The following is a 24,066-nucleotide window of genomic DNA, read 5'->3' on the forward strand; positions in this document are numbered from 1 at the left end:
CATAAAAGCGATAATTGTATTGTGTGATTTGTACCACGTGAGTGTGGTGATATCAGTGTGATGCACGTACCGAGACGGTCCTACCGAGCTAGACAACTTAAAAGTCACAACAGGATTTTATACCCGGCTCGGGAGGAGCCTAGGGGTATTTCGGGGATTTTGTAATTTAGTTCTTGAGAGATAATGGTAACTGGTAATTTGGTAACTTGTGTAACCTTAGGTAACTGCTGAGAGTAACAAGTTGTGATAGGAAAATGGTAGAATTGCAATAGAGATGAGTTGACAAAAGTGACCTTGAGGTTTAGTTAGGAAGGGGTATTTATGGAAGGGTAGACTAGTCATTTGGCAGGATAGATAACCATTAGCTGAAGGAAAAAGGATCATACACGTTATTTCACTTGGGGTATGATTTGTTTATGCTGAAATTGGGAGAAACCTAAAGGAAAAGAGAAGAAAAGGAAGGAAGCTGAGTTTGGAACCTAGAGGAGAAATCAAGGTGGGTTGAAGTAGTTGAAGCCAAACAAGAGTCAAGATCAGCTCTGAGGTAAGAATTGCTTCTGTTTTATTGGGTTTTAAGCTTGATTTTAGAGAGTAAGAGTGGAAATTTAAGGAATATCCATGGCTGGTTTTGTGAGAATTCAGCTTGTGGAATTAGAAGGCTTAGCTTGGAGCTGGAAGCAAGGGAGCTTAGGGTTGGATTCATCATTCAAGGTAAGGATTCTGTGCAATTATAAAGTTTGTTTCTGTTGTGAATTATGGAATTTGAAGTGTGGTTTAGGTTGGGTCTAAGCTTTTAACTTTCTGGTTTGAATTACTAAGCCATGGAACTAAAGTGTGATTTATGGGAGTGATTGTGTAATTGAGCTAGATTATGATGTTTATAGGTTGATGAATGGTCTATGTGGGGTTTTGAATTGATTTTGGGGCTTTAGGTATGAGTTTGGGATGATTTGGAGTGGTTTTGGCTCGGGAAAAATGCAGGGGAAAAACCCAGATTTCTGGGTTCGCGAAGGAGCGCCGCGGCCCTGTTCTTGGGCGCTGCGGCGCGAGGCTGATTCTGGGCAGGGGAAGCTCTCTGACTTGCTGGGCGCCGCGGCCCTCTAGGGCAGCGCCGCGGCGCTAGGCCAATTTCAGAGCATGGGATTTTGCAATTTTGAGCCTTTGCTTCGGGGGTTCGGGGGATGTCTTCGGTGTATTGTTTTAGGGATTTGGGGGTTCCGAGAGTGTGGGATTGGTCCCGGGAAGTGGTTTAGGATTGGTTAGTGATAAAGGATGTTTCATATGTGTTGTGACTAGGTCTTTGGAGAGGCTCGAGGTAGAGGACCGTGCTCGTGGCTTTGGGGCATCGAAAGCTCGGGATACAAGTAAGAGAACTGTAGCACCCGTGTTGCAGGGCTTGGGCCCATTGAATTGTTGCAGGGCGCGACCCTAGATTGTATTATTGCTAGGTTATTGCTCTAAGTTTACTATTATATGTTTGATTGTTGAATGCGAATGCTATATGTGACTATAACTGAAAGAACGGTGAATGGCCGAGAACAACGAAGGCCGAGAACGGCAATGGGGCCGAGGATACCACTTAGCACATGGAGTGCTCGTGGTTAGGGTGAGACCCCAGTGGATACATGGGATATCCATACGGTGTAGACCGCGACCCCAGGCTTTGGTAACGCTTCTGGGACGGCATGGCCGTATATGTGTTAGATTATATGGACTGTCTGACTAGATTTGAGATATCTGCTGTAGTGACTGTATATTATGCATATGTTATGTACTGTTTGAGTTTTCTTGCTGGGCTTCGGCTCACGGGTGCTCTGTGTTGCAGGTAAGGGCAAAGAGAAAGTCAACCAGCCATGAGTACGGAGGGCGTGGGAGCGACGCATACATGTTCGGTCTGCCCGACTATCTTGGTTGGGGATATTTTTGAGAAATGGTTGTATAAACCCTAGTTTTGATGGTTAATTACTTATAATCTTGCTTTGAGTTGTAAATATTTTATAAACTGAGTTATGGGATCTTGAATGCTAAACTCTTAAACTTTTAATGAAATAGAGTAACTTTTTAAAGATTACAGCCTAGACTTTCACTTAATCACACTTTTGTTTTAAAAACCTCGTCTAGCGAGTTGGTTGCACATTTTAACCTCACTTAGTAACGGCTCTAAGGTAGTAGGGCGTTACAAAAATGATATAAACAAATCAGTAAACTGAGATATACCGTTATACACTAAGATTCATAAACCTATAAATTGTACATGATGAAAGCAAGGAAACCAAACCCAATATTTTTTTCATTTACCTCCCAAATGTTCAAAAATGGTTGCTGCCGTTGACCCAAGTACCAATGGTGGGGCTGTTGTTGCTGGCGACGATGCTTTAAACCGAGGGAGGGAGACAAGGTCGGCGCTGTCGTTCTGAACTGAGGGAGAGAGAGAGAGAGAGAGAGAGAGAGAGAGAGAGAGAGAGATGATGATGATGAGATTGAGAGAGTTATGGAGAGAGGGAGGCGAAGGAGAAGTGGATAATGAAATAGTAAGAGAGATGTGTGCGTGCGACTGGCTATGTAAAGGATTTAGGGTTTTCTGAGTAATCACATGTGTGCAGGTGCATACTAAGGCATTAAAATTAATCAAATTTAATATAAAACTATATATACTTATATATATATGTAATTTGATGGTTATTGGATCGGTTCGGTTGGTTCTATTGGATTTTTGGATATTCCATCCAATAACCGACTGATCCAATTTGGATTTTAAAAATTACATCCGATCCAATCCAATCATAATTGGATATCCAATTTTTGGCGGTCGGTTGTAATTTGATTGGATATATTCTGCACACCCCTATTGCCTTCCCACTGGTCAGAATTCCAACCGGGAGTGGATCAACAGAGTTAGGATGTACAATAAAAGTCCAATTATTTGGAAGGAATTTCCTTATTCCTTGTTCTAATTCCTTTATCATCTGGAAATATTCCTGATCGGGAACAAAATGAAAATCATAATGAGAGTGTTCTCACCAGATTCATCAAAGGGTTCAGGAATATCATGATTGAGGTCAATATCTGGTCGACTCCGTTCCCCTTCATCGACCAGTGTTTGTAGCAAGTTCAGGTCAATAGAATAATCACTCCCCCAGTGATCGCATGCATACACCTCGTGAAAAGTAAAGGGGAGGTGGCTAACTAAGTGTGAGCTATTCAAGACACACGATTCTACGCTCGAGCATAAACTAGTGCGGATCTAAAAGGAAATTAAAAAGTTTTTCACGAAAACTTTTTATCATTAATTTTATTTAGGAAAGCAAACAATACTTCTGCGAGTTTGCAAAAAATCCTCTCAAAGCCAACAATACGATCAAGGGTAACTCGAGACCTAAAATCATTTTCCTACTACCTAAACAGACATTTTCCTAGAAAATCAACAATTTTTGCAAGAAAACAGCTAAGTTTTTTACGTAAAAATCAAGAACATCAAGAACACATATAAACGAATTCTTCAAAAAGTGCATGAAACTTATGCAACAAGTAACAAAGAGTCATGCAAACACAAAAAATAAAGTTAGAAACTTATTGTGATGAAGATTTGGTTGGAAGACTGGGAGAAAAAAGGAATTTTTGGAAAAGGAAATGAAGAGCAAAGTCACGGGTTTGAGAGGATTTCAGAGAAAGAGAAGGCTTGGAAAGTTTGAAAGTGTAAATAGTGAAAGGTAATGGAAAGACCTATTTATAGGTAGCGACTTGGGAGCGAGCATATGTCGTCATCTTGGAAAATTCATCATGAGTTTCTGGGGTGATGTGATTTCATGCGCATGGGTTGGTAAAAAGCTGCATCGTTTTGCATTGAAAAAGGGCAATGATGGCAGGGTAAGAAAGCGTGTTAGGCGCTGAGGAAACCCAAAAGCCGTCAATTGCGTATTCGAGGAGGCGTGATCATTGCCTATAAAGGAAAATCTATGAGTTGTAAAGTAATATTCAGAAGGTAAATAAATACTTACCTGGTCGAAGAATGGAAGTTTATCCAGTGTTGGTCACCCTAGGATAAACTTGGGGGGCAAATGTTTAACCCGATTTTGACTGATGACATGGCTTCTAAGAAAGAGACACGTGGCATTACACTGCATTAAATTCAGAGAGTTGGTCAAAAAGAGTAGCTGCTCGAGAGGGCTACATCAAAATATAAAAGCTTATACAACAAAGTTCAAGTAACCTACTCGATGATGGAGCAGACTAGTACTATCTCATGAAGCCGCTCGGAGTGCAAGACTTGCTCGATGAGCAAGTCACTTTTACCTGAAGATCCATATTTCACGAGATACCAGCAAGTATCCCAAGATATTTATGTAACTGATATTTAAATTGTATTATTCTTGTATTATTTGAATTTGTAACTGAATGTACTGATCCCACACCTACATGTGTAGGACCTATATTTGTTTGTAAGGGCTCATTGCCCACTAAGACTCTCTATAAATAAGGAGTTCATTCAATCATTAACCCTAAGCGAATGTTACAAGAGAAAAAACTAGAGATTTCTTTTGTACACACTTTACATACAAAACCTTTCGAATTGTATTATTTTCTCAGCTTAAGAAACTCAGTTAAACCTTGTTTCTTCTTGATCTTGAGTATGAGACTTCTTTGAATAATAAAAGTGCAAGTGGACATAGGTCATTACCAACTCTTGGGGCCGAACCACTATAAAATTATTCGTGTCGTTTACGTGATTTCAGTTCATTTAATTCTTATTCTGTCATATACATTGACTTAGTGTCGTTGACCAAAATGCTGGTCAACAACTACTACCCCTATATGTCACTCGGCCAGGAAAATGATATTCAAACAGAATAAGCAACTTCGACATCTGCATCGACACATGAAAATAGTTAGTGTGAAAACATGAAATTAAACAAAATCGGGAAAAAAATGTAAAAAATTTCATAGAAAATCCGAGTTAAACACTGTTATCGAGCCACCATCGAGCTCTATCGAGCCACCATTTAGCTACCATAGAACCCTATTAAGCCACTATCGAGATTATATCGAGTAAAAAAGAATCTGTCTTAATAAAGAACCATCGAGCTCCTATAGAGCCCAGTTATATCAACTCTATCGAGAAACTATCAAGCTTATCGAGACTACTATATCGACCAAATCGAGAAAAAATATATTCATTCTATTAAGCTCATATCGAGCCTAATCGAGTCCTATCAATCTTATCCTACCGAGCTAACATCGAGCTTATATCGAGCCTAATCGAGTTCTAATGTATCAATCCTATCGAGCTTATATCGAACCCTATCGAGCTTATAACCAACCCAATAGTATTCATCTTGTCGAGCTTGCATCGAATTTTCATCGAACCTATCGAGCAAGTTCGGAAAACCCAGAAAAAATACCCATAACTTCAAATCGCCATACCTAGACCACAAACTCTCATATCACACACAAAATTTAGTTAAAATGCATTTAAGCTCAAAAACCAATTTGGTTCGAGATTTTACCTTTCCTTCGTCGTCTCAGGGGTTCTCGGAGGTCGATAGCTTCTCTCATCGAAGTGGGACTATTTCGAGACGAGTCCTTCGCGGAGGAGATGCTTCATGACGGTGGTGGGTCACAATGAAGTTGGATGGCGTCAGAAACTTCGATTTCGTCGAGAGAGAGGTTCGAGGTGAGGGTTTGGGGATTTTCTTTAGGTGCAAGAGAGAGAGGAAGTGACAGAGAGTGAGAGAATTTTGGGGAATTTTTTTTTTTTTTTGGGGGGGGGGGGGGGGGTTGGGGTGGGGGAAATGATAGAGATATTTTTGGTAAATGGGGAAAGATTAGCACTAAATTGAAAAGTGAATAGTGCATGACATTTTTTTTAAAAATATGGGTACACTTTATGCATAGAAAGTGAAATGTCCCTTTATTATTTCCTTATGACTCTACTATAGATTTAGAATTGAACTCTTGAATTCATAGAACGATCTCACTCGCATAAAGTCGCTATCCATTGTTATAATTGCTACCATCAGTCAATCCTCTATTAATGACTTACTAATGAGCTGGGTGTAAATTGCCGTTTTACCCCTCATTATTATTTTATCCTTAACTCCCACTAAGTCCCTTATAAATGATAAATCCGTGAACTTAATCACATATATGAGCGCTCAATCATTTAACCATTTGGACTAAGCTATTAAGCAAGTCATCTTTTTCACTTCTTATATAGAAGCTCTAGATTTCTTATCTTCCGAATGCATAAAACCCAACAAAGACAAGGTATAATATTTCCCGAATGCATTTAAAAATTATGGTATTTTTAGTACATAAATCAAACCTAGTATAATAGAGTTAAAAAAATTGTCTTTTGTAACTTAAAGTAAAAAAATTAGTAACTATTGGTAACTAATAATAACTAAGAGTAATTAAATTAGTAGTTATTGGTACTTCAATGAAATTATTGTACTGAAAAATAACACGTTTTCTATCTGTTTTGAGAAAAGCCAAACTATCGCTATATATATACTTTAGAATAATTAATATTTTTACCCCCGAACTTATGACACTACCAAATCGTGCCCCCTAAAATACATGACATGTTAACAAATTTCCTGAACTTTTCCATTTACAGAAACGTAGTCATTCTGTTAGCTTCCGTTCTATTTTTCAGTTTATATTATGATATGGCATTGCCACGTCAATCTAGTGTGTAGAAAATTAACATTTTTGCCACCTAAACTTTTATTACTATAAAATTGTGCCCCTTTTATTGAAAATAGTAATTTAAAATGAAAAAAAATATATTTTTATTAATTCTTATAAAAATAATTCAAATATTAATTGAAATCTTAAAAAATTAAATAATAGTCATTTAAACTCTAATAAAATCTTTAAAATTCACTCTAGATTAAAAAAACAAATATGAGTGAAATAAAATATCAAATATCAAATTAAAATTTACTCTAGATTTAAAAAAATCAAATATGAATAAAATAAACAAATTAAATATAAATAAAATCCTAATTAATTCAATAGACCCATTTTAGAAACCTATTTATTTTTGTTATAAATTAAAAAGAAATAATTCATTCATACTGGGTTTTGAGTTGCACGACTCCAATTATTTATTTATTTTTTTTAAAGAAAGAATATATGTATAATGCAATTTGAATTTGAATGTATAATTTTTTTTTTGGACAAAGAATGTATATTTACTTTGGTATTTAGGTTTTAATTTCATTTAATTTTGATTTTTATAAATTCAATTATTATAAATCCAAACTAATACTAAGAATTTTTTTTCAAAGATTTAACATTTTTCTTTTTAATGTTACTATTTTAATTTTATTTTGATTTTAAATTTGACTTTTTTTAAAAAATTTATTAGGTTTAAATTAATTTTAAATAATTAATACAAAAAGTAGATTTTAAAAATAAAATAAAATGAACGATTTGGTAGTGGTCAAAGTTCGGAGGGCAAAAATATTAATTTATTAGAATTTATAACGTCACATCAGCATTTAAACAACAAAATGGAACACATCCTAACAGAAGGACTAGGTTTCTGTAAATAATATATTTCAAGAATTTTTTTTAATATGCCGTATATTTTAAGAGACACGGTCTGATAATATCATAAGTTTGTAGGACAAAAATACTAATTATTATTTTTTTAAGGGAAAATTGCGGCATAAATACCCATTTTTTTCATTTTGTTGCTAATAAGTACCCAATTTTTAAAAATTGCTGCATTAATACTCAAAATTCCACTTTTTAGACTTTGCCGTTGGTACCCACTTAACAGAGTTACTGTTAAGGACACGTGTACTGTCCTGATAATTCTTCTTTTTTTTCACCTAATTAATTAAGAAAATACAATAAGTACCATCAATAATGTGTCTAGCTTTATTTTTAGCCCGATAAAAAGTCCAAGAGGAAACTTTAGAGTACTTACTATCAGATGTCATCTGTCTGTAAGACTTTAGAGTACTAATTTTTATTTTAATTAGTTTTATGTATTTTCTTAATTAATTAGGTGAAAAAAAAAGAAGAATTATCAGGACAGTACACATGTCCTTAATAGTAATTCTGTTAAGTGGGTACCAACGGCAGAGTCTAAAAAGTGAAATTTTGAGTATTAATGTAACAATTTTTAAAAATTGGGTACTTATTAGCAACAAAATGAACAAAATAGGTATTTATGCCACAATTTTTAAAAATTGGGTACTTATTAGCAACAAAATGAACAAAATGGGTATTTATGCCGCAATTTTTAAAAAATGGGTACTTATTAACAACAAAATGAACAAAATAAGTATTTATGCCGCAAATTTCCCTTTTTTTAATATTTGGAAAGCCTTTATTTACTTGAACCGTATTAATTATAATAATTAGAAGATAAAAAAACAGAGTAGGGGATAAGCTAGTAAATTTAAGGGTCAGTTTAGAATAATTAGGAGAAATAATTAGTAATAATATCTATTTTATTAAAAAAAGATTTCATTAAAGGAAGAATAAATGGAGTAGCGTCCATAGAGCCTCTTTTGCTTTTTAATAAACCTTAATTAATATGGAACAATGTAAGATAATACAAAAAAAGAAAAAGAAAAAAAAAAGCCGATTCTCACGCTTAGATCGCCAATTTTGACGTGACCTTAGTAAAGAAGCAATGTATTATGTATACTGTAGGGTCAATATTGATAGGACGGACCTGGAGGCCTATACGGGCCCCTTTAAGCAATTTAGGAAATTTCAAAGGTGTGTGGCAAAAAGAACAAGTAAAAAATAGGGTAAGTTATTTGGTTGTCGAGCAAATAACTAAGTACCATCAATAATGTCTCTAGCTTTATTTTTAGCCCGATAAAAAGTCCAAGAGGAAACTTTAGAGTACTTACTATCAGATGTCATCTGTCTGTAAGACTTTAGAGTACTAATTTTTATTTTAATTAGTTTTATGTATTTTCTTAATTAATTAGGTGAAAAAAAAGAAGAATTATCAGGACAGTACACATGTCCTTAATAGTAATTCTGTTAAGTGGGTACCAACGGCAGAGTCTAAAAAGTGGAATTTTGAGTATTAATGTAACAATTTTTAAAAATTGGGTACTTATTAGCAACAAAATGAACAAAATATGTATTTATGCCACAATTTTTAAAAATTGGGTACTTATTAGCAACAAAATGAACAAAATGGGTATTTATGCCGCAATTTTTAAAAAATGGGTACTTATTAACAACAAAATGAACAAAGGTACCAAATTGCAATGCGGTAGTTTATTTGGTTGTCGACAATATTTTTTTATTTTTTTTTAAAGGCTAAGACTCTTTGATTAAGTAAACTAATCTCTTTTTATTAGTGCATCTATACTATTTTTCCTCTTCAAATCTCATTCACATAACTAAAAACACAACGCGTGATGGGTAGTGAAAAATTTGTATGTATTTTATCGGTTTTAAAAATAGTAATTAATAACTATTTAATTGTGTGATGGTTAATTTTGTTTTTTTTTGGATTAAATTAGTAAAATTATATAAAAAAATATAATTGTATACTTTACTAGCATAAAATTTTTCATTATATTATACAAAAAATAATTTAATAATTTAATTACAAAAGTTAGTTCAAACAAATTCTCCAAATCAAGAAACTGATTCTAAATAAAGAATTTTATTGGATGATTTTGAAAATGAGTAGATCCAAAGGTGAAGACATAGTGTGGTACTAGACAAAAGTTAGGGACTCAAGTTAGACTTATGGTTCATGATGAACTCCATCCAAACTCAAGGTATCTCCATGAGTGCCTTTGACCCACATCATTTTTTGGAGGTTGAATATAGCCACAAACCTTTAGTCAAGGCAGACTACAACTTTAGGGTTGGGATGTCTCACCTAAGAAAGATATTGTAATCAAATTTACTCGATCATGATGTATATACATAATCGTCTAAACACAACAAAAAATTATCAATAGTTGGAGTTTTTGATATATTTTTTTTCTTTCTACTTTCTCTAAGTACGATCTTGTCAATTAGATGTGATAAGACTCGATCTAACCCAGTAAGTTAGGTAGCTAAAATGATTCAACCACTAAGAAGCTTCAAGCTTGCCTATTTAAAAGATTCAACCAAATCATTATGAGCCAAGCTGAAAGAAGAGGTTTAAATTGGATTGGGACGCATACATGGAGAATAATCTAGTGTGCAATATTCATTTTAATAAGATAGATAGATTGACCCCTATTAGTCATATAGGTAAAAAAAAAAATTATTGTGCTCCCATAAAATAAATTCCATAATTCTATTCAGTGGACTAGCTAGGAACAATCGAAAAAAGCCAATTAATAGTGATCCCCTGATTGTGCTAAGCACTCTTTCTTTCTTTCTAAAAGTACAATAATCATCCAAACACTACATCAGAATATTCTTGGTCGATGAATCTATATGTCGCCATCTTTTAGAGTTTTTTTGATTTGGGAATGCAAATTGACAGTTAGCCATTCGTAACTTTAAAAACTTAACTCTATTTTTTTTTTGTGTGGATAGATGCAAACATTTTGTAAGAATCTTGTAAGAGTAGATTATTCTCGACGCGTTTTTTTCTCTTCTTCTTATTGAACTAATGCTTGTTACTATTTAACAAACGACTAGTACTTCAAACATCAATTTGAGCAATATCGTTATGTATTTTCAATTATAGAATTATGGTATTCTAAGTTTGGCGCAGGAGCAAGAAAGAGAACAAAAAGCAACAAAATTTGACCTTAAAGTAGTGAAAAAAGTTTGAAAAGTGAAAACCCACATAAGATATTTTGTTTGACTACGATGTACACACACATATATATATATATATATATATAACGCGATATGTTGACCTTTCCATTGTATTTCGACAAAAGTTACAAAACCATTAGCTGATTTCAACAAATTATACAAACACAACTTATTATAATAAATTATCTCTATTTGTTTTATCATATATATCCCTCACTTTCATCGCAGCTATCAATCTTCTTCAACATGTTTTCTGTATTTCGTAGAAAATTGACATATACATATACATGTACATATACATTATATATATATATATATATATAGAAAGAAGGTCGTGGAAAAGTACATTATTTTTTTGCCTTCAAATTTGACTTTTGTTAAATTTCAGGGATGTATATATATGGTTAATCTACGAGAGGCTGCTAATTCTCTTTATTGGGTTGACCATAAACCCCGTGAATAACTTCTAAAATATTGCACTTTTAAAAGCCAAATCCAACTACATTACTTCAAAATTTTCCTTTGTTTTACAGTATTTTGATTTTTCTAGGTTACATTTTATAATATTTGACCCCATCTTATAATATATAATTCAAATCACAATTTGGATTAGCATCACTCTTGAACAAGATCGAATATATAATATGGATAAGAGCGACCCAGAAAAATATGGCTTAGGTTTTGTCATGACATATGCATGGTTAACTAGTCATGTCTATGCTGAAGGATTAATATATACATACACAACATACATATATATACTATACTGATACACACACACATATATATATATATATATAGAAATGTTAAATTTAATTAGTTTTAGTTCAAAGTTGTAAGAGCTTATGCAAAATGTGTATTTGCTCTCCATCTTCCTTATTATTATACATATATATCTTTTGCGTACGTCATGTAATTACGAATTGTAATATAAATAAATGACAATTTTTTTATTGGGGCTTCACTTTAAGCTCTACCGGCGGAACTCTCAGTGTTCTCGATCCGTGAATAATTTTCGGCGCGAGTTTTTTTATGACATATTGTAGCTATTTAGGGCATACTGTATATTTTCAGAAAATTCTGAATAGTTTACAGTATCGAAAAATAGGTTCAAACATGTTGCACGCATGACTAATTTTTTTTATGCGCGTGGAAAATAACATGTTTGAACCTAATTTTTGGTACTGTAAACTATTCGGAATTTTCTAAAAATTTGTAGATGCTCCAAATAGCTACAATATACATAGTAATAAAAAAAAAAAAACCGTGCCAAAATCTATTAAGAGTCGAGAAACAGTAAAAACTCTACCAATAAGGCTTAAAATTAAAGCCGAATTCATAAATATATATTTTATACGATGATTTGGATGTCAAAAAAATTAGATCGGTACTAGATTTCGGCTGATCTCTGTAAGAGATTTCCAAGCTACTAATCATGACGTGTTAGACATTAACACGAGTGAGAAAAAGGGTTTAAAAAAAAAAATTATAAGTAATAATTATTAATGTCAACATTATCTAAATTCGGATGAATATACACCACCACGGGGTTGTTTTTGATTTTTGGAACACAAGGTCCACATCTTAATCCCTCTTGTCAATCATTATATATATTTTATTTTTATATGTATAAATGAGATATGTATGAACAAATAAAACTAGTGTATTCAAAAGGGTCACCTCAGGATAAGAATTGAAATTTGTTGTTGACTAACTACTTGTAAATTCCTAATTAGACAGTAAGTTTAGGGCTATAGATTAATTTGAATCTATATCACTAACCCATTATCGTTAACCTTTTGAAAGCAACCCATTATCGTTATATATAAATATATTATTTTTATTTAAACGAACCCAAAATCATTATTCTTATTTTATTTAAATAAATATCGATTAATTACTCCACTATAATGTGAAAATTACTCTTCATCATAATGATATAATAATGGAGGCCATGATTGTACAAACCAAACTTTTTTTTTTCTTTTCTAGTTTTACTTTCTTAATTTATTATTTTTTCATTATGATCTTTCACCTACCGTTTACCTTACCTAGCTAGCCGCATGTGAATTAACTAATTTGATCCTTCTTATACTATTCTTAATTCTTTCTTTTAAACTTCATCTTATGAATACATCCATTAATATATTAAGTGCTCGTTTGGAATATAGGATTGTACTGATCTACATTATCTTAGTATGCTATTATGTGTTTGGTGTAGTATGAAACTAAATAATTTTTTAATATATAATAAAATTTTATCAAATATAATATTTTTTTAACAAATCAAATAAATAAATTTCAAAATAATTCAATAAGAATTAAAAAAGGTTTATTAAAAATAATTTATAATAATATTTTATTTCTAAAAATTATTATTTAAAATTTCACAAATATTATATAATTTTTTAAAATATCATATATCTCTTCTATATAATAAGTGTGTAGATAACGAAAATTCTTAGTTTTAATAATTTTTAATTTTTTTAATTTTAGCTTTAACGAAATATTTTTATATTTAACAAAATATTTTTATATTTAACGGTAGTTTGTAAATACTTAAACTTAAATAAAATAAAATAAATAATTAAAAAAGGATATTTTTGAAATATTTTACAATGATAGTTATTTAAAAATAATAAATAATTAAAAAAATTAAAATAAGATATTTTTGAGATATTTTATAATGATAATTATTTAAAAATAATAAATAATTAAAAAAAAATAAAATATGATATTTTTGAGATATTTTACAATGATAATTATTTAAAAATAATAAAATCATAAGTTTTAAAACTTAAATAAAATTCAATTAAACTTAAACTCACTTATTATAATAATATCATATTAAATATATAATATAATCTATTGTCAATTAGCAACAAATTGCTTTTAAAAAAAACTAGAAAGAAACTTAAATTTAAAATCAACCTATAATATTTAATATTATATTAAACATATAATATATAATTTCTTGTTATCACTCCCAAATTCAAAAACTAAAACAAAAGTAAATAAATTATTTAATTAAAATAAAATATTTATTTGAAATTTATATGACATTAATATAAATTTAATAAAAATAATTAATAAATTCTATAAATAAAAGTAAGCAAACGCGCGTGCATATTGTATGTTGCTTGTATTTAGTATAATATATAAACAAAAATGCCAAAAAAGTAACAAAGAAAAAGAAAAAGAAAAAGAAAAAGAAAAGAGAAATGTATTGTTGGAATGTTATAACTTATGGGTACGTAGTCCCTAAATATTGGGACTAAATTGGGAGGTAGACACTAGACAGAGATTTGTCCAAAAGCTTGAAATGTGCCAAGCGTATGACTGTGTACAATTGTATAGTCTAAAATAATTATCGCACAGCAGCCCCAAAGAAGTAGCACAACATATATATTATTTAATTAATTTATAAAAATAACATAAATTGATGTATAAATATAATTATATTAAAACAACTAATTAAAGAAGAATATTAGGCAAATATAGAAGTAGCAGGGTGATGTGCTTATACATACTTAAATCTAGAAAAGGAATACTTTATAATAATTAATTAATAATATATATAGCTCCACAATAAAATATCATTTTCATCATCAAAAACACCTTCCGCCACCACCAAAAGTTGTTTCTTAAATGTGGTACAATTTTTTTTTTTTTTGTAACAATATAATATTTTACATCATAAATTAAATCTCAAATTTGGATAACGAAAGTTTTGGTATCGAAGAATACGTACGTATGCCATCAAAATTTACTAAAAACAACAAAAAGGCCAAAAATAAAATCCAAAGATATCTAAAATCTTAAATATATGACAACAAATCCCATCAGAATAGAGAGATTTAAAATTGATATCTGTTCGGTGCATGGGTATATATTATATAATTTAAGGAGATAATGTTTACAAAAGACGGTACATATATACAAAGAGAAAATGATAAGGATCGAATTACTTCTAGGTTTTCTGTTCCATTTCTTTATTATTTATTTACCATATACTATTGTTACGTACTTAAATTATAGTTAGATAGCCCATATTTCTGTGTGTGTTTTGATCGATATATTTTTACGAATTTTGGCATATTATAAAGCCTGGCTGTAATGTCAGTCTTTTGATAGCTATTGCTATAAATATATAGATATTTATATACGTTTTTTTATTAGCTAATTTTTGTATATGTTGCAGTGTACAGTACTCTTGGATCTCGCTATTTTAGTTACAAAAAAGGTTTTAGTGCCAGAACTAAACCAACATCAGCATGTGATCATTTTTTAAAATATTTATATATACATTTATTTTGTTTGTAATGAATAATATTAATAATGAAGATATAATTATAAGTAGTGGAAAACAGTATCACTCTACAATCATCATCAGTACTATATAAATTAATTTGACGGCCATCCTACTCCCTACACATCAATGTTTTTTATCCCTTTTTCCGGGATTCAAAAAGTCAAATTATCTCTAGTCTCCACAGGCAAAAATACAAAGACATATAATTAATTATATAATCTTTTGATCAAGATACACTGAACATAAGCACTATTATTACTATATATGATGAATTTAAAAGCAAATATTCATCTTTTTTACTACTGTATTAAAAATAAAACACAAATCTCTTTTATATAAAAAGTGCGTAGATGAGAGAATTTTTTTATTTTAACAGAATAATTTTATATTTAATAGTAGTTTGGAAATAGTTAAATTTAAATAAAATAAAATAAAAAATTAAAAAATTAAAATATAATATTTTTGATATATTTTACAATTATATTTTTAAAAAAATAATAAATAATTAAACAAATTAAAATATGATATTCTTTTAGATATTTTACAATGATAATTTTTAAAAAATAATAAATAATTAAAATAGTATATTTTTAAGATATTTTACAATGATAATTATTTAAAAATAATTTAAATAAAATTTAATTAAACTTAAACTCATTAATTAGAATAATATCATATTAAATATATAATATAATCTACTGTCAATTAATAACAAATTAATTAAAAAAAATGCTAGCAAGAAATTTAAATTTAAAATATATATATAATATTTAATATTACATTAAACATATAATATATAATTACTTTTAAATTCAAAAACTAGAACAAATATAAACTTAAACAAAAAATTATTTAATTAAAATATGATATTAATTAAAAATTTATATGACATTAATATAAATTTAATAAAAAATAATTAATAAATTTTATAAATAAAACTAAACAAATATGTATATTGCACGTTATATAAATAAATTCATCATAAAATATATAGGTCCTAATTATAAATTGGTTAAAAATTATATCGGTGAAACGAAACTTCCGAGTAGCTTATCCGTAGGTATATATTAATTTCAATAATTATCATGCAAATGGGCTATGGTAGGCTTTGAAATTCTGTTTAATAAATGCTTATTTTGAAGACACATGTGTATATATATAATTTGTCAGATTAGACAATTTTTTTTTAAACACGTTCTTCGTCTCATTAATTAGTGGGGTTAATCAATGCATTTTTTTTGTTTGTTTGTCAAATTTCTTTATATAATTAATATGCATGTTCTTTGCAGTTGATAATTTTCCCTGCCTAATTCTCATGTTCCCGGCTATCACGTCTCATACCATGCAATTATATACGTATATATATATACGAAAACCATTAATATATTTTTTATTATATACATTTAACTCATTTGTTTTTGTTCTTTTCATTTTAAAAGGGCTCTTTCTTTTTCATTCTTTTTCTTTGCACATATATAAAATTCTAAATTGGATCTAAAACGTTTCTGTTATTTAAAAACTAAAATATTCATCAGTGATCTTCATATATAATTTGATATTGGCCAACTAATACAAGAAGATATAGTGGCTACAACTCCCATATAAGTCCAATTTTTTATTTTTACCTCCACCATCTATATATGCACGCATGATCCATATTTTTTTTTTCCACAGTAAAAAAGCTAACATAAAAATAAATTGATGATATATTTTTATAGCAACACTGCATATTAATACAATAAAGTCCAGTCCACCAGTTGAAGTTGAACTGGCAACAACTTTACAAAAATCTTTCCATAAAAAAATAACATAATAAACAAAAAAGATCATAGTATTATTTTTTTTTCAACAATTAAGTTGAAAATGTTTAAAATTTCCAAAATAAATATACTTGGAGAATTTGATTAGGAAGAATTAGTTGGTTGGCTTTGTACAGGCTCCTCCAACAACTCCCCAAAATTCAACCACTCAGAAAATCAACTCCAGCTTCACTTCCCAAATGCGCCCATGGGTTTTCCTCTAGCTCCTTTGACTTTCTCATTCTAAACCCTATTATTATTATTATTAGACTACTGTTCTAGCCACCTCTATCTTAAATCTTCAATCTTCAATCTCCATTATAAATTCACTACTCCAATTTTCTCTCATCAAATATTCTCAAAACATACCAAACTCTCACAATCACTACATATTATTTTCCTCAGCCAACAAGTAGAAAAAAATAAGTATAACAAAACAAACCTTGATCACATATACCTGCTGGTAAGATATATTCATTTTCAAAGCTCTAATTTTCTTTGTCAAAAATTCATATTCATTCTTGATCTTATTTTCTAATTCTTTTCAAAATCAGTTATAATTTTATTAATTGATTTTCATTGTGTCTAAATTGTAATTTACCACTCTTTTCCCAGCCTATTCTGGGAAATATATATATATATATCATGTATTTATTTTAATATAATAAATTAGCTGTAGTGTAGTTTTGGACTTTCTTCTGGTTTTGCATATATAGATTGCATGGAGCTAGCTACCGATTTAGTTAGAATGAAAATTTATTAATTATATTCATTAATTATGTTCTATGATGTGATTTGAGTATATTAATTATAATCATAGCTGTACTGTTTATTTGGTTCAGAGATTAATTGAAGATATGGAGATTCAAGAGAATCAAAGTCATCATAGTAATCACGATTCGTATTCGGAGACGGGAAGCATCAGCGGCGGGAGTGCTGGAGTCGGCTACAGCGGTCCACTGAGTGTGAGTGGTCCGTTAGTCGGCGGCGCCGGCGGGAGCAAGATGAGGAAGAGCAGTAGCAAGAAGAGCACTAGGTTCAAGGATCAAGACGAGTACGTGGAGATCACGCTCGATGTCCGAGATGACTCGGTCATGGTTCAGAACATCAGGGGAGGTGACTCGGAGACTGCTTTCTTGGCGACTCAGCTCGAGAAGAAGCCTAACTCGTCGTCGCTGGGATCTCAATTGTCGTTCAAGTTCCGGCAAGTGTCGCAGGAGCTTAAGCGAATGACTTCGTCCAAGAGTTTTAAGCAGCAGAAGATCGATCGGAACAAATCCGGCGCCGCCCGCGCCCTCAAGGGGCTCAAATTCATGACCAAGAACGATGTCGGGAACGAAGGCTGGGCTCAAATCGAAACGCGTTTCGATAAATTTTCCGTCGATGGAGTACTTTCCAAATCGCGCTTTGGCCAATGCATAGGTACGTTGATTGATTCTTTTGCTTTTTTGTTGTTTGGGTGGTGAGAAAATGGGCAAGAAAGCTGATATTATATAATATTTAAAAAAAAAACAGGAATGAACGAGTCGAGTGATTTCGCGAACGAGTTGTTTGACGCATTGGCTCGACGGAGAGGTATAACATCTTCTTCAGTGAACAAAGCTGAGTTACGCGAGTTCTGGGAACAAATCACAGATCAAAGCTTCGATGCTAGGCTTCAAACTTTCTTTGACATGTAAGATTTTTTTTTTTTTTTTTTTTTGAGAAATTTGATTTGTAAGATTTAATTTATTTTAATTTTTTATTATTTTTAGCATAGTATAATGTCAATTTCACCGAAAGTTTTTGTCCTAGAGAATAAAATTATTGGTGATGACACGTAGCTAAGAATAAAATAAAATATTATAATATTGAGAATTATGAAAAATATATCTTTTTGTGGGGGGCAAAAAAAAAAAAGAAGTTGTCCTAGTTTGATCGAGAAAACATTATAATGATAGTAGTGCCAAAACTCATTTTTGAATATTGGTTATGGGAAATGTATATATAATATTATCATTAATTATAGAGTGGAATAATAAGATACATCTAACATTATTATAATATACATATTAGAACTCAAAATATACACTCGATTTTAAAATAATAAATCTTAATTTCAGTAGATGTGATTAATTAGACTAAATTTTTACATTACTGTAATATTTAGGAACATATTTCATTACAAATATATTCGAAAAAGAGTTGAGTAGGAATAAATGTATAAAATATAAGATGGGTTTGGTTTGTATGCACTGTCATAATAAAAGTTTCAATTCTATATTACATAACTAAATCGTCTATGAACGCAATGAATGCAGGGTGGACAAAAACGCGGACGGCCGAATCAATGAAGAGGAAGTAAAAGAGGTTAGTTATTTTAATATTATTTTTTTAATTAGTGGAAGTAAAAAAAAATTGTGAGATATAATAATAATAATAATTGGGAAAACTATAAATATTTTGAATATTTACATTTTTGGACCTAAACTTGCAGATTATTACGTTAAGTGCTGGTGCAAACAAGTTGTCTAAGATTCAAGAACGTGCTGAAGAATATGCAGCACTTATTATGGAAGAGCTGGACCCAGACAACCTCGGCTATATTGAGGTTTGCATCTTCTTCGTTACCTCTTTCTTTAATATATATATATATATATATCTGAGTGTTTCATCCCTAAGATTATGTATTTAACTTATCATTTTCTAAAAATTTAGTCCTAATTGCCAGGCATGCCTCTTTGCCGTGTTATTATTTAAATGCGAAAAATAATATTATATAGCATAATTATATAATTGGCACAAGTCGCTGTAGGAGCCCGAAATTTTACTCGAGTAAGAATTAGGTGAAATTGGTGATAATTTTTAAAATATAAAATTTGATCAATTTTAAGCAATTATTTTTTGCTTTTTATTCTGAATAAATAAATATTTTTTCTATTATTTATTAGAGGTTGTATTAGAGAGTCAGAGACATAAATTGGAACCTATTTTTTCTATTATTTTTTTTTGAAAATTTTACTTTAATAAAAATTGAACAAATAGCTATACTAATTCAATAAGCTATATATAACACGAATAAATTGATTTTTTTTTTTTTTTTTTGTATACTTCACTACTCTGAAGTCTATTACTACTTCTAATGATGGTTTAATATTAATAATAATACTTTTGTAGGAAAGAAAAATTGTAGAATTAGTGCTTGGCCTTTCAAAAGCTTTAGTATTTGAGCCTAGTTCAGATGATACTTTTCTATACATGTATAGTAATCAGAATTGTTATATGTTGAACACACCTCAAATGTCTCAATTTAGTACAAGATCCATTACATATACTTTGTTTTGTTTTAAAATAAAATTCAGTGTAGGCTTGAGCCTGCTCTAAGCCAAGAGTGGCTCCGTCACTGGTACAAGTTGTTTTTGACTGAAATGGGCTGAAGTTTTAGAGCTCAGTTCAGTTTTAAGTATAGCCCAATAAAGAAGTTGCCCATTTTTTCGCTGAATGCAGATATACAACTTGGAAATGCTACTTCTTCAAGCCCCAGCTCAATCCAGTAACCTTAAAACGGCCACTGAGAGCCGAGTTCTTAGCCAGATGCTGAGCCAGAAGTTGGTCCCTACTAAAGAGTCTAACCCAATAAAGCAGCAATACAAACGGCTCGCATATTTTATAGAGGACAACTGGAAACGTATTTGGGTCATGGGCCTGTGGCTCGCCATCTGTGCGGGCCTTTTCACTTGGAAGTTCATTCAGTACAAGGATCGGGCCGTGTTTGAAGTCATGGGCTATTGTGTTACCACGGCTAAAGGTGCTGCGGAGACTCTCAAGTTCAACATGGCTCTAATTCTCTTACCCGTCTGCAGAAATACCATTACTTTTCTCAGGAGCAGGACAAAGTTGGGAGCTGTGGTGCCCTTTGATGACAATATTAATTTTCACAAGGTAAAATGATCGAACTGCTTTTTACAAATGGCCATTAAGATATTGTAGCTGTTTTCATAAGTTAACTCAACCAAATGGAGTCGCGCACGTTGTGATTGATTTTGGTCCCCATGGTTGGCCTTTTTTGTAATAGGTGATCGCTGCTGGGATTGCAATTGGGGTTGGTCTACATGCAGGCGCCCATTTAACGTGTGATTTTCCTAGGCTGCTGCATGCAACTGATGATGAATACGAGCCAATGGAGCAATTCTTTGGGGAAGAACGACCCGATGATTATTGGTGGTTCGTGAAGGGGACAGAGGGTTGGACCGGTGTGGTCATGGTGGTCCTTATGGCTATAGCTTTCACCTTAGCACAACCTTGGTTCCGACGAAACAGGTTAAACCTCCCTACTGCTCTCAAGAGGCTTACTGGGTTCAACGCCTTTTGGTACTCCCACCACTTGTTTGTCATTGTTTACGTCCTCTTTGTCGTTCACGGTTACTATCTCTACCTTTCCAAGAAGTGGTACAAAAAGACTGTAAGTTACTCAAACAATTAATGGTGATTTATTTATTTAATTTACTTCAGTACTTCTATGTTTTGTATTTTCTAAGTTCTGATTTCAATTTTCTAAATTGTTGTAGACATGGATGTATCTGGCTGTTCCAATCCTTTTATATGCTTGTGAACGGTTGATTCGTGCATTTAGATCTGGTAACAAATCAGTGAAAATTTTAAAGGTAACTTTACTAATGTAATGATTTTTATTTTTTCCTTTCTTAATTTCTTTCTTTGTCAATGAGATGTATATGTATAAATAATAAAATAATATCTTTTCTTTTAAATTTTCAGGTTGCAGTGTATCCTGGAAATGTTCTAGCACTACATATGTCTAGACCGCAGGGATTTAAATACACTAGTGGGCAATACATATACTTGAACTGCTCTGCTATATCCCCATTTCAATGGTAAGTTCTAACTTGAAAACTACATTCTTAATGTTGTTGTAATGTGATTATGATCATTGTGTAATTGATAAGAATGAATATTGATGTTATCTCAGGCATCCTTTTTCAATTACTTCGGCTCCTGGAGATGATTACTTGAGCGTCCATATTCGCACCGCTGGTGACTGGACATCGCAGCTCAAAACCATTTTCTCAAAGGTATCAATCTTTTCCATCATGTGACTGATCTAATTCTTAGTCATTTTTCCACTACATACATATAGATATAAATATACACACACATTTTGTTAATCTCGGCATGTGATTACTGTAGGTATGCCAGCCTCCATCTGTCAATCAAAGTGGTCTTCTAAGAGCTGACATTGGTCAATCCAATGACATTCCCAGGTATACTTATTCACATTACATTTACTTTCCACTAGTTACATATTCTAAGCTCATATAATTTATGTGATCCTATTAATTTTGAGATATGTCACTATTACTTGGCTATTTTCGAACATTTTCAACCTTTATTTATGGCTCTGTACTCAAATGGTCAATGTTCTTCTTCGAAAATATCAGGATGCCCAGGCTCCTAATCGATGGCCCATATGGTGCACCAGCACAGGACTATAAACAGTACGAAGTTATCCTTCTCGTAGGCCTTGGAATTGGCGCCACTCCTTTGATCAGCATTCTAAAAGATGTTCTTAACAACATGAAGCAATACAAAGAGATCGAAGATGGAGTAGAGAGCGGACTTAAGAGCAATAACAAGAGAAAGCCTTTCGCCACGAAACGTGCCTATTTCTACTGGGTCACAAGGGAACAAGGCTCGTTCGAGTGGTTCAAGGGTGTGATGAATGAGGTGGCTGAGAACGACCGTGATGGTGTTTTTGAGCTCCACAACTACTTGACTAGTGTTTATGAAGAAGGAGATGCTCGCTCTGCTTTGATCACTATGCTTCAGTCTCTTAATCATGCTAAGAATGGGGTTGATATTGTGTCTGGGACAAATGTAAAAACCCATTTTGCAAGACCAAATTGGCGTAATGTTTTCAAGCACGTAGCAGTTAAGCACGTCGACCAACGAGTTGGTAAGTATTTCGCTTTCGATTTCAAAATATTAATATCGTTTTCTTAAATTATACTCCTCTTATTGTTTGTTCTGAATTGAGGTCGTTAATTCTGGTATTTTTACTTGTTGCAGGAGTGTTTTATTGTGGTGCACATGGATTAGTTAATGAGCTAAAGAGCCTATCTCTAGACTTCTCTCGAAAAACAAGCACCAAATTTGATTTCCACAAGGAGAACTTCTAAGTTAACTCAAGCTTCTTCTATTCTATAATTAAATTCAAATGTAATATATTATTATATATATACACACCATATGATCATATAAATTTAGGTCCCATAAGTTTTTGGCCTTATTTGTTTTAAAGTATAGATTCAACATGTACGTAATATTCTTAGATTTATTGTTTTCTTTTATTGTTATTAAACGCAGATATATTATAGAGTATAAATTGTAGAAATAATGCATTGATTATTCCTTTACAGTGAAAATTTAGTTGATTAACTAGTTTATAGAATATGTAACAAAATGAGGTACCTAAGAAACAAACAAACAAACAAGGAGCATCATTTCTCTTCTTTTGCCAAAGTGGAAACTGAATTAACTCAAAACAGCTTGGCAGCCGCGAAAGTGGGGTCTCCCTTGGTAATAAAAGACCAGCAAAACAAGTTTTTTGGGACCATTTAGCCATAGCGTTAGCACAAATATTCAAACCCCTGAGAGTTTACCAAAATTTAATGGCTGTAAAAAACTTAACCCAATTGACAATAGCATAAAATCAAAGAGAGGAACGCCAGTCAGGGGATTCAGCATATAATAGAAAACTGCTGCCAAACCCGCATTGCCTTGGTCAAATGAAGCATAAGTGAGAATTGATATCTTTCAAACCCTGCAATTATCAGACCTCAAACTCATTAAGCAAAGGTCCAAATTAAACTTCCCCCTTCGAATTGAACTTTGTTTCACGTACGCAATCCATAGAGCCTCCAGTCTGCAGGTAATTTCACTAAAAAAAATCCTCTAAATCCATAATGGCATGAGAGGGAGGGTCCAATCTAACCAAGTTTTGGCAGCTGATCAACTCCACCTTCAAATGAGTGGAGCAACAAAACCAAAAGGCTCTAGCAACACAGCAATTTTTGAATACATGCACATACACTTTCTTGTGATTAATTCCCATCACAGTGTGGGAATAATAATTAAGGATGTCAATTTCACCACACAGAAATGAACTTGGAAGGCACTACTCTATTATGGGCGGAAATTGTTAGA

At 31.6% G+C, this 24,066-nt stretch overlaps 1 protein-coding gene across 1 annotated transcript; it reads left to right on the forward strand.

Moving 5' to 3' along the window:
- The first annotated feature begins 17,143 nt into the window (after window positions 1–17,143).
- Window positions 17,144–23,268, forward strand: LOC133790965 (respiratory burst oxidase homolog protein B). Its single transcript, XM_062228825.1, has 13 exons — window positions 17,144–17,329; window positions 17,709–18,288; window positions 18,382–18,541; window positions 19,167–19,215; window positions 19,343–19,456; window positions 20,353–20,787; window positions 20,921–21,307; window positions 21,414–21,509; window positions 21,622–21,737; window positions 21,833–21,935; window positions 22,051–22,124; window positions 22,302–22,816; window positions 22,930–23,268. Exons 2-13 carry the CDS (start codon window positions 17,724–17,726, stop codon window positions 23,037–23,039), a joined length of 2,724 nt encoding a protein of 907 aa, XP_062084809.1. The 5' UTR covers window positions 17,144–17,329; window positions 17,709–17,723; the 3' UTR covers window positions 23,040–23,268.
- Window positions 23,269–24,066: the final 798 nt, after the last annotated feature.

Source organism: Humulus lupulus, chromosome 7, assembly GCF_963169125.1.
Source record: "Humulus lupulus chromosome 7, drHumLupu1.1, whole genome shotgun sequence".
In the NCBI taxonomy this organism is placed as follows: Eukaryota; Viridiplantae; Streptophyta; class Magnoliopsida; order Rosales; family Cannabaceae; genus Humulus; species Humulus lupulus.

Coding starts and splice junctions, on each gene's coding strand:
- LOC133790965 (XM_062228825.1), top strand. CDS start 17,724: ATGGAGATTCAAGAGAATCAAAGTCATCATAGTAATCACGATTCGTAT. Junction 21,510..21,621: donor AATCAGTGAAAATTTTAAAG/GTAACTTTACTA, acceptor TTAAATTTTCAG/GTTGCAGTGTATCCTGGAAA. Junction 22,125..22,301: donor CAATCCAATGACATTCCCAG/GTATACTTATTC, acceptor CGAAAATATCAG/GATGCCCAGGCTCCTAATCG.